The sequence below is a fragment of the Pecten maximus genome, chromosome 11, assembly GCF_902652985.1.
Source record: "Pecten maximus chromosome 11, xPecMax1.1, whole genome shotgun sequence".
NCBI lineage: Eukaryota > Metazoa > Mollusca > Bivalvia > Pectinida > Pectinidae > Pecten > Pecten maximus.
In genome coordinates this window covers 15523473-15535802 of record NC_047025.1, presented here as the reverse complement: position 1 = coordinate 15535802, position 12330 = coordinate 15523473, and the positions used below count along the sequence as shown (strand labels likewise).

Below are 12330 nucleotides of genomic sequence, written 5' to 3'. Positions count from 1 at the left end.
TGTCGAGTACAGATTAATAAGTACAGTCCATTTGTACGAGTACATATTTTTAACACTGTACACCTGTCGATTATCCAGGTGTATTGAGTACAGATTTTGAATACCATCCATTGTCCAGGTGTATTGAGTACAGATTTTGAATACCATCCATCGTCCAGGTGTATTGAGTACAGATTATCGGTATATGTGCCAGGAAGTGACATTGTTCACCTAGGGAAACTTTGATGATTTTGTGATCACAGAGCAATCGTATTGCCCTTGCCATCCATATTAATGATGAACTAATCGCAATCGGTTGACTGCAAACAGAATATGTCATCCTTGTCGGACTATAATATATCTACAACAGTAACATACAAAACAAAGAAGCACTTATTAAAAGAAAGGAGAAATTTATTATTAAATTTTTGGGAATTGGATATAAAAATACAAAGATTGACAAAGTCAATTTAAATTCTTCATGAAAATTAATATGCATGCATAAAACGAAACGGGTCTGGAAATTTGAAGAGACAATTATTTTGATTGCTGCAATGTTCTATGAAGATCTACAGCCAAGATACTTGCTCGATAAACTTCACAGACCAGTATACTTGTTCTCTGGCACTCCAGTTTATTACATTCAAAAGCAAGTATTGCATAAATCACCAGGTTCTGAAAATCTCAACAAGCAGAAATAGTCTGGCATTGAAGTCTCGCCAATTTATTCTGGATTCATGAAATTTCAGTTTTTAAATGATTTGGAAAGACTTGAGCCAAACACCATTTTCAATGATTTCAACAAGTTTCAAGAAATTTAGATTGGACTGAGCACATAATTCCTTCATGAGTGAGAATAATTACCTGAATATGAACTTCCAGATAAAAAATATTCCAAGACATATAATTCAACCAACCAGTCTTAGAATACTGGTTTCCTTGTTTAAGACCAATATGACATCACTTTGTCGTATCTACTAAATTATCCGGTTATGCTGGTCAGATATGTCAAATTCATTTTGGCTATTTACATTGTAATTATGTTAGAAGTGTTCACCTTAGCAAAACTACCAAAGATTGATGTCGGGAATGTTTCCTGTTTCACAGGGACTTGGCACAGATGTGTAATATAACTTAGTATTATAAGTAAAAAGAACATCCAGATCTGTAACAAGTCCCTGTGCTTCATTTTGCTGTAATGTTTTTTCTATTGCACTGGTACAACGTTACATTTAAAACAACTACTGTCCTAATGATAAGGTGTAGAAAGTGTTTCAAAATACCAAACTGACTTGCACAGTGATTTGTATTATACAAATATTGACATGTATGTGAACAATCAAGAAAAGTACAATTGGCAGTATGTGAAAATTAAAAAAAAAGGTACCATTTAGGCCAACATTCTTAACACATTTGGACAAACAAAACAACGTTTATTTCTTTACAGTTATGTCAAATGCTGTAAAATGTATAATGATAAAATTATCAAAAATCACTTTTACTCCGCTTCGGTCAATGGCTGAAATAATAGGGGTTTTCCAGTGAATTTCATTACTTTTTCCTTTGCAAGCCTAAGGTTATATGGACACTCGGCTTGTTCTGAAAGGTGAAACCCCAATGCTTAAATTTCACAACTAGATGTGTGCAAAGCCAAGCTTTATCACTAGTCAAAGAGGAAACACAGAGTTGACTGTTCCCCACAAATGTATACAAGCAATGAACTTGATCTGGTAGTTACAAATTAAATGTTGGCACATACTCTAATGACAAAGACCATCATTAGCAGGCGAATGCTCACCATTGCATTGCTCACTGAATTGTATACTAGCATCCTCATATTCGTTGTGAAAAACAGTAATAAGCAAACTTACTAATCAAACAAATATTTACATTAAACATAACAAAAAACGTCACTGACAATCTGACATTGGCAACGTGATTTGGACAATCTGACATTGGCACTGTGATTATGGTTTTTGATCTATGGCAGCAAGTATTGAATTGTCTCGGGATTTATCAGTGAATTATTGCTGATATCTACAGCACTGCAACACTTACTATTACTATTTCAAAAGTACAGACCAGGTATGTACAAATGTAATACATATATGTATTTGCATTAAATGTACAGTATCCTCCCTTCTTGTCACTAATTTATTCTACATCGTTAAGGTGATCAATGAAGAGAATCTTGCATACCTGGCCATGGTTAACTTGAAATTTTCCCTTGGAAAGCATTGGATATTAGAGAAGTCATTTATAAGCTTTCCATTAGTAAATTTTAAGCTCAAGATCGTCCTTATAGGAAAATTGATGAAACTGGGTCTAGAACTATCATCAGAGGCAGTGTATAACTAATCATTTTGGGCTTCCTTTTCATTCATCCTTTCATAATGCTGGGAAGAATTGATGGAACACAAAGCAGCTGCTTAAAAATATAATTCTAGTCCTAAAGCATGATTATCATGGTTACTTCTGATGATAAGGTAAGCAGCTGAACCATGTGGATCATGTAGATCATAACTGAGACTGACCTCTGAACAATTGTCATGTATAGTGTAGGGTCCAATATGAAACGGTTGTTTTTATTGCTAATTTATTGACTACATGCTTTAAAGATTAATTTATATAATTTATTTTCAAAAGCTGACAAAACATTTTTTTGTTGTAAGTAATGACCGATTCTTTAAGCAGGTATAGAAATAATGGAAATTCTCTCCAATGAATCCTCCATCCTAACAATCTTTTTGTTAATAAATTATATTACTAGACTATTTACACCAAACTGATCTAAGTCTCAAAAAAGAACAACTTTGGAATCCTTAATGGGAATGTGTTAATGCCACCCTTAAACATTTCAATATCAATAATTTTAATTTACCTAACTGGTAACAAACATCCTCTTTAGCCAATAACTTAGTTTTGATTTACCTAACTGGTCATAAATATCCTCTCAACCAATAAATTAGTTTTAATTTACTTAACCGGTAATAAACATCCTCTTTAGCCAATAACTTAGTTTTGATTTACCTAACTGGTAATAAACATCCTCTTTAGCCAATAACTTAGTTTTGATTTACCTTACCGGTAATAAACATCCTCTTTAGCCAATAACTTAGTTTTGATTTACCTAACTGGTAATAAACATCCTCTTTAGCCAATAACTTAGTTTTGATTTACCTTACTGGTAATAAACATCCTCTTTAGTCAATAACTTAGTTTTGATTAACCTAACTGGTAATAAACATCCTCTTTAGCCAATAACTTAGTTTTGATTTACCTTACTGGTAATAAACATCCTCTTTAGCCAATAACTTAGTTTTGATTTACCGAACTGGTAATAAATATCCTCTTTAGCCAATAACTTAGTTTTTATTTACCTAACTGGTAATAAACATCCTCTTTAGCCAATAACTTAGTTTTGATTTACTGTACCTAACTGGTAATAAACATCCTCTCAACCAATAAGTTAGTTTTGATTTACCTAACTGGTAATAAACATCCTCTTTAGCCAATTACTTAGTTTTGATTTATCTTACTGGTAATAAACATCCTCTTTAGCCAATTACTTAGTTTTGATTTACCTTACTGGTAATAAACATCCTCTTTAGCCATATGTGCCCCGATTATAGTTGATGTATAGTGTGGCAGGGTTTTAATTGTACATAGTGATACAGTCGCCTTCTAGCTTTGCGCAAGGGAGAATTTCCCTTCAGCTTAATATGTAGAGGGAGGTCCACCAAGCCGAGGGTTGCGAGTTCGATCTCTGGTGGAGGCACAATGCTGGATTTCTTGTTACATTTGGTGCCGTTGACCATTCCAAAGGCTCCAAATGAGAAACTGGGACTGATATTGGGAAATCTCAAGAAAAATGGAGTAGTGTAAAAGGAACACGTCAGTATGGCATGTACATATAGTGTTAAACCCGGTCTTTTGTCACTCTGCTGACAGAGCATGTTTCCTTGGCACAGGAGGTAGAGATGTGGATTATCACATCCCCAGTTCGTTCACACTACATTGTGTACTCTTGTGACAGTTCATACTTGAATCTCTGCCTATCAATTTCAGGGTTGGTTTCTGTCCTTGAGAATTTCTGTGCCACTAGGACCATTTCAACCTGATAACCAAATCAGCCTGAACTTATACAAGGAAGTCTATTTCTCATTTGTTATACTAGGAGGTCTATTTCTCATTTGTTATACAAGAAGGTCTATTTCTCATTTGTTATACAAGAAGGTCTATTTCTCATTTGTTATACAAGAAGGTCTATTTCTCATTTGTTATACAAGAAGGTCTATTTCTCATTTGTTATACAAGAAGGTCTATTTCTCATTTGATATACAAGGAGGTCTATTTCTCATTTGATATACACTGTACATGGAGGTCTATTTCTCATTTGTTATACAAGAAGGTCTATTTCTCATTTGTTATACATGGAGGTCTATTTCTCATTTGTTATACAAGAAGGTCTATTTCTCATTTGTTATACAAGAAGGTCTATTTCTCATTTGATATACAAGGAGGTCTATTTCTCATTTGATATACATGGAGGTCTATTTCTCATTTGTTATACATGGAGGTCTATTTCTCATTTGATATACAAGGAGGTCTATTTCTCATATGTAATCTTAACAAATACTATGTACACACAACAAACGTAAAATAAATAATAAAATTAAGTAACAAATCACAATGTCATGGTTGTGAATAATAAAACAAATCACACATTTCACTAAATTACATTTCAAGTTGAAAATTGTAATGGGAATAAAAACACATTTTAAGAATTCTTGTAAAATCATTGTATTTTCTACTTTGAGGAGAACAAAATTCCCATACACTTAACCATTATTTACTTCTCAACTGTAAAGGGAGCAGTTTGCTATTACTGCATCAAAGTAAGTTACGACTAGGACAGGAATGCAGTTTGACCTTTTAACATTTAACAGTGACCTTGGTATTTCATAAAGACACAAACATAGTACTCTTGGGTTATGAATTGACATGTGTGTCTTCTCAGCAATACAAAATGTATAAGTTTGCTGAAGGGACAATAAAAATGAAGGGACTGACCTATAGAACCTGGCAGTGTCATGAGGTAATTTAATTATCAATATGAAACAGCAATTTGATTACATTATTGAAACATATATTATCTATGGGAACTTATTTTAGAATGAGATCGTAGGGATTATAGATTATGGAATTGAGATACTTGCATATTATTGTTAAATAGATAATATGGAATTTCTCTGATATGACCCAACAAATAAAGATTTATACAAAGAGTACTCTGACATTTACTACAGCATTATTTTTCATAAAAAACTTTAAATGCAGAAATTGACTGTAATAGATCAATGCATATATAGAGATAAAAAAAAAGTGAAAAATCTTAACACTAGCACAGTTAATATACGTACTGAAGAGTATGCATATAGTCAATATATGTACTGAAGAGGATAAAGGTTTTAATGAAATTTGAAATAAATTCATACACAAAACTCTTGGGCAGACAACAGATACATTCAGATAAGAAAGTCACTGCCAGACTTTCAAAATCTAGTATAGCAATTAAACTTCAGACAAAGTTATAAACATGTAACTTGTCCACAAATAAATGTCTTGGTTAAAATTTTACACTCTACAACAAAACAAATGTAGGAACATCATCTTGTCAACAACCGCTCCACTAACAACTAGAATACTAACAAAAACGTGCCCAATAACCTCCCTTTATCACAGTCACAGACTTCAAGGATTTCTTATATACATATCTAACTTCTGGCTAATATTTAGCACTTTGTTTATATATATCATATAATATTAATATAACATAATATATATGTATGGATGTATGCACAATTCAAAACAAAAAATCAAACAATGCCAGAACAGGCTAACAATAATGTAACAGTTTATCTAATTAGGGCACAGAAACTTTGTCATTTTCTTTTTAGCTAGCCTATCTGTGTTGGGGGATGACTATGTTATTAATGTACATGTATTGCAATAACCAAATGAAGGAGGATAATGAAAAATACAAGTCCCTGTAGGGGTTATGTTTTTGATACAGAAGATATCGGGGGACCCAAACTTCAGAACCCAAATTCTTCTCAAAAATGCAAAATATTACCAGGTTACTGATATTGATCTATTTGTTGCGCATTCATAATATTTGCTAAATTATATCAGTTGTTGAAATAACTACACATAACACAATGGCAAATTCACAGTGACTTGCATCAATAACTCATACAGGGACTTGTGTATTTACGGAATAAATATTACATCGTAATAATAAAGATAAAACTCCGATATCCAACACAAAACCCTGATATGTCCAGGAATGCATTAACACCATAAACATCCCCCTTATTAAGGCCAAACACATACATTTAACACATAACACAAACATAATGAAATGTCCTCAACTAACGGCTTTAAACATCAGTCATAGGTAAGCTTGTACTTACACTATTATCCTGTAATAAGCCCAGGGACCAACATATAAGCTTTGACTTATAGTATGTGGCTTATTGCAGGACAATGAGCTATGGGTCGGCTTATTACGATAAATACTTTATTGTAACAGATACAAAATGATTAACCCATGGGTATGCTTCTGGACATATAAGGTGACCCATGGGTAAATCCTGTTACAAATATAGTTACCAATCAAATTCATGCTTTAAATAAATAACCAAAGCAGTACATTATTTTAAAGTCTATGAGGCCACCTTTCAATAAATGGGATTACTTGGCTTTGGGGGTAAAAGAAAAATCTTTTTTAATGCACAAATAAAATAATGATAATTTCAAATGACAAAATAACCCAACAGAAAGTAAAACCCCAAATGTACACGTTTCTATAGACAAATAACCCACAGGGCTATAAGTGACCTATAACTAACAAATAAAATATTAATCTATATAATTATAGGGTATAAGGTTTCAACATACAACCTATTGACCTTAAATTTTTTCTTTAGATAACATCAACAATAAGTAAACAGATGAAAACTGATTTCCGACAGATCATTTGTCAACAGACAGATGACATTGGAACACAGTTGACATAAAATATTGTCATGTGCTAACTTTTTGGCACAAATGTGTAACACATATGATATAACGCTTAGTGCATAGTAGGTATTTATACAGTGGAATGATGGAAGGAAGACATGGAACAGCTCCCTAATGTGTGAGGTGTCAGGAAGTCAGGCGCTCTTCTGGATGCAGTATAGGCTAACCATGAAAACGATAATTACTCGGTGCAGAACATTGAAATTTCTTCTCTTTGAGAGGACCTGCTGTTGTAGTTTAACAGGTAAAGATCAGTTGGTTTGTTGTCTGCCCTTGACAACTGATCTTAAATAGTCCACATCAAACTGATGACAACAGTTTACTGGTGCCCTGTGTAACGACAGACACAGCAGCCACTGTACCAGGATGGTGGACAGGTGATATGGGAACACACAAGTATGATGGTGACAATGAGGTATATGTCTGAATTACATATTACATGTCCTCAATCTTTAAATGCTCAATTTTCACAATGCCTCTCTTTGAACCAGCTCGGAATTTTGCCAAGTCTTTTCGTGTCACCATTCCAATTGCCTGAAACAGACAGGAATTAAAAACAAATAAATTCCTTAATATATGAAAAGATTAAACTATGCCACTCAACAAATAAGACCTACTCACTTGTAGATTTCAAAAATATAAATTCCTACTTGTTGTAATGGAACAATTTGACCTAAAATAACTAAATGATGTTCCTGAACTTTGACCTAAAATAACTAAATTACGTTAAAGGCACAAGTAAACAAGAGGCCCAGGGGCCTTAACGGTCATCTGACTCTAAATTAAAACCCTTATATTATTGTAGTATGTATTCTCTCTAGTAAGTATATAGTGGCACTGTTGGCCATGGTGGCTATCTTGGATTTCTGACCGACCCAATAAATAACAACACTTGGTCTGGACCATCTAAGGATAATATCTGGTAAGTTAGAGCTGAATCCCACCGGTGGAATTTGAGAAGAAGGTTGAAATAGGTGTTGTTCAGGAAAACCATGATTGCGCAATCATGTTACAAAATGGCCGCCATTGCTGCCATGTCAAAGTTTTTACGAGGCCGAAAAAATAACAACACTTTGTTGGCCCTCCTTCCTTAACACCCTCACCCATTTCCAGCTCAATGGCACCAATGGAGCTGGAGAATAAGTTTTAAATGTGTTTTTCAAGATGGCGGACATGGCGGCCATCTTGGATTTCAGACCAATCCAAAAAATAACAACACTTGGTCGGACTCATCTCAGGAACATTTCAGGCAAGTTTCAGCCAAACAGTACTGGTGGAACTTGAGAAGAAGTTTAAAATGTGTTTCTAAAGATGGTGGTTATGGCGGCCATCTTGGATTTCGGACCGACTCGATAAATAACAACACTTGGTCGGGATCATATCAGGATAATTTCAGGCAAGTTTCAGCTCAATAGCTCTGGTGGAACTTGAGAAGAAGTTTAAAATGTATTTTTCAAGATGGCCGCTATGGCGGCCATCTTGGATTTCAGATCGGCCCGAAAAATAACAACACTTGGTGGGGATCATCTCAGGATCATTTCTGGCAAGTTTCAGCCCAACAGCACTGGTGGAACTTGAGAAGGAATTTAAAATGGGTAGTCTCATTTAATATACAAGGAGGTCTATTTCTCATATGTAATCTTAACAAATACTATGTACACACAACAAACGTAAAATAAATAATAAAATTAAGTAACAAATCACAATGTCATGGTTGTGAATAATAAAACAAATCACACATTTCACTAAATCACATTTCAAGTTGAAAATTGTAATGGGAATAAAAACACATTTTAAGAAGTCTTGTAAAATCATTGTATTTTCTACTTTGAGGAGAACAAAATTCCCATACACTTAACCATTATTTACTTCTCAACTGTAAAGGGAGCAGTTTGATATTACTGCATCAAAGTAAGTTACGACTAGGACAGGAATGCAGTTTGACCTTTTAACATTTAACAGTGACCTTGGTATTTCATAAAGACACAAACATAGTACTCTTGGGTTATGAATTGACATGTGTGTCTTCTCAGCAATACAAAATGTATAAGTTTGCTGAAGGGACAATAAAAATGAAGGAACTGACCTATAGAATCTGGCAGTGTCGTGAGGTAATTTAATTATCAATATGAAACAGTAATTTGATTACATTATTGAAACATATATTATCTATGGGAACTTATTTTAAAATGAGATCGTAGGGATTATAGATTATGGAATTGAGATACTTGCATATTATTGTTATATAGATAATATGGAATTTCTCTGATATGACCCAACAAATAAAGATTTATACAAAGAGTACTCTGACATTTACTACAGCATTATTTTTCATAAAAAACTTTAAATGCAGAAATTGACTGTAATAGATCAATGCTTATATAGAGATAAAAAAAGTGAAAAATCTTAACACTAGCACAGTTAATATACGTACTGAAGAGTATGCATATAGTCAATATATGTACTGAAGAGGATAAAGGTTTTAATGAAATTTGAAATAAATTCATACACAAAACTCTTGGGCAGACAACAGATACATTCAGATAAGAAAGTCACTGCCAGACTTTCAAAATCTAGTATAGCAATCAAACTTCAGACAAAGTTATAAACATGTAACTTGTCCACAAATAAATGTCTTGGTTAAAATTTTACACTCTACAACAAAACAAATGTAGGAACATCATCTTGTCAACAACCGCTCCACTAACAACTAGAATACTAACAAAAACGTGCCCAATAACCTCACTTTATCACAGTCACAGACTTCAAGGATTTCTTATATACATATCTAACTTCTGGCTAATATTTAGCACTTTGTTTATATATATCATATAATATATATGTATGGATGTATGCACAATTCAAAACAAAAAATCAAACAATGCCAGAACAGGCTAACAATAATGTAACAGTTTATCTAATTAGGGCACAGAAACTTCGTCATTTTCTTTTTAGCTAGCCTATCTGTGTTGGGGGATGAATATGTTATTAATGTACATGTATTGCAATAACCAAATGAAGGAGGATGAAAAATACAAGTCCCTGTAGGGGTTATGTTTTTGATACAGAAGATATCGGGGACCGAAACTTCAGAACCCAAATTCTTCTCAAAAATGCAAAATATTACCAGGTTACTGATATTGATCTATTTGTTGTTCATTCATAATATTTGCTAAATTATATCAGTTGTTGAAATAACTACACAGAACACAATGGCAAATTCACAGTGACTCACATCAATAACTCATACAGGGACTTGTGTATTTACGGAATAAATATTACATCGTAATAATAAAGATAAAACTCCGATATCCAACACAAAACCCTGATATGTCCAGGAATGCATTAACACCATAAACATCCCCCTTATTAAGGCCAAACACATACATTTAACACATAACACAAACATAATGAAGTGTCCTCAACTAACGGCTTTAAACATCAGTCATAGGTAAGCTTGTACTTACACTATTAACCTACTTACACTATTAACCTGTAATAAGCCCAGGGACCAACATATAAGCTTTGACTTATAGTATGTGGCTTATTGCAGGAAAATAAGCTATGGGTCGGCTTATTACGATAAATACTTTATTGAAACAGATACAAAATGATTAACCCATGGGTATGCTTCTGGACATATAAGGTGACCCATGGGTAAATCCTGTTACAAATATAGTTACCAATCAAATTCATGCTTTAAATAAATAACCAAAGCAGTACATTTTTTTAAAGTCTACGAGGCCACCTTTCAATAAATGGGATTACTTGGCTTTGAGGGAAAAAAGGCAAATCTTTTTTAATGCTCAAATAAAATAATGATGATAATTTCAAATGACAAAATAACCCAACAGAAAGTAAAACCCCAAATGTACACGTTTCTATAGACAAATAACCCACAGGGCTATAAGTGACCTATAACTAACAAATAAAATATTAATCTATATAATTATAGGGTATAAGGTTTCAACATACAACCTATTGACCTTAAAGTTTTTCTTTAGATAACATCAACAATAAGTAAACAGATGAAAACTGATTTCCGACAGATCATTTGTCAACAGACAGATGACATTGGAACACAGTTGTCATAAATATTGTCATGTGCTAACTTTTTGGCACAAATGTGTAACACATATGATATAACGCTTAGTGCATAGTAGGTATTTATACAGTGGAATGATGGAAGGAAGACATGGAACAGCTCCCTAATGTGTGAGGTGTCAGGAAGTCAGGCGCTCTTCTGGATGCAGTATAGGCTAACCATGAAAACGATAATTACTCGGTGCAGAACATTGAAATTTCTTCTCTTTGAGAGGACCTTGACAACTGATCTTAAATAGTCCACATCAAACTGATGACAACAGTTTACTGGTGCCCTGTGTAATGACAGACACAGTAGCCACTGTACCAGGATGGTGGACAGGTGATATGGGAACACACAAGTATGATGGTGACAATGAGGTATATGTCTGAATTACATATTACATGTCCTCAATCTTTAAATGCTCAATTTTCACAATGCCTCTCTTTGAACCAGCTCGGAATTTTGCCAAGTCTTTTCGTGTCACCATTCCAATTGCCTGAAACAGACAGGAATTAAAAACAAATAAATTCCTTAATATATGAAAAGTTTAAACTATGCCACTCAACAAATAAGACCTACTCACTTGTAGATTTCAAAAATATAAATTCCTACTTGTTGTAATGGAACATTGACCTAAAATAACTAAATGATGTCTCAGAACTTTGACCTAAAATAACTAAATTATGTTAAAGGCACAAGTAAATAAAAGTGACCCTATGGGCTTTATCGGTCACCCGAGTTCTGACATGTATAATGATAGATGATGTAATGATTTTAAAATAAGATTTAACACATCTCCCCCCTTTTACCTTGAAAGTAGGTCAAGGTCATAAATCCCAGTATACTCTTTGCCAAAAATCATGACCATAGGTTATTGAGCATAAAGTTTAAAGATTTTAACATATTTGATTTTCAAAGTAAGTCCAGGCTATTCATTTGAACAAACTTTTTAGCCCTTCATCCCAGGATGCATCAGGCCCAATATCATGATCCTGGGCCTCTTAGTTATTGAGAAGTTGTTAAAAGATTTAATAGATTTGACCCCTGTGAACTTGAAAGTATGTCAAGGTCATTCATTTGAAAAACTTGGTAGCCTTTCATCTCAGTAAGTTACTGACCCAATATCAGAATTCTTTGCCTCCTGGTTAGAAAAGAAGTCAAAAACTGTAAACTATTTA

At 33.6% G+C, this 12330-nt stretch overlaps 1 protein-coding gene across 2 annotated transcripts in view; it reads right to left on the bottom strand.

Moving 5' to 3' along the window:
• Window positions 1-372: 372 nt before the first annotated feature.
• The window catches only part of LOC117338165 (H(+)/Cl(-) exchange transporter 7-like), a 94872-nt gene continuing 82914 nt past the window's right edge, over window positions 373-12330 (bottom strand). The window contains exons 23-25 of one of the 2 annotated variants that reach the window (XM_033899388.1): window positions 11387-11648; window positions 2960-7337; window positions 373-2910 (exon numbers count right to left, since the gene is read on the bottom strand). In XM_033899388.1, the coding sequence (XP_033755279.1) occupies window positions 11550-11648 (99 nt within the window). In that variant the 3' untranslated portion in view covers window positions 373-2910; window positions 2960-7337; window positions 11387-11549. Of the gene's footprint in view, window positions 7338-11386; window positions 11649-12330 lie in introns of both variants that reach the window. The other variant, XM_033899387.1, reaches the window with a different exon arrangement.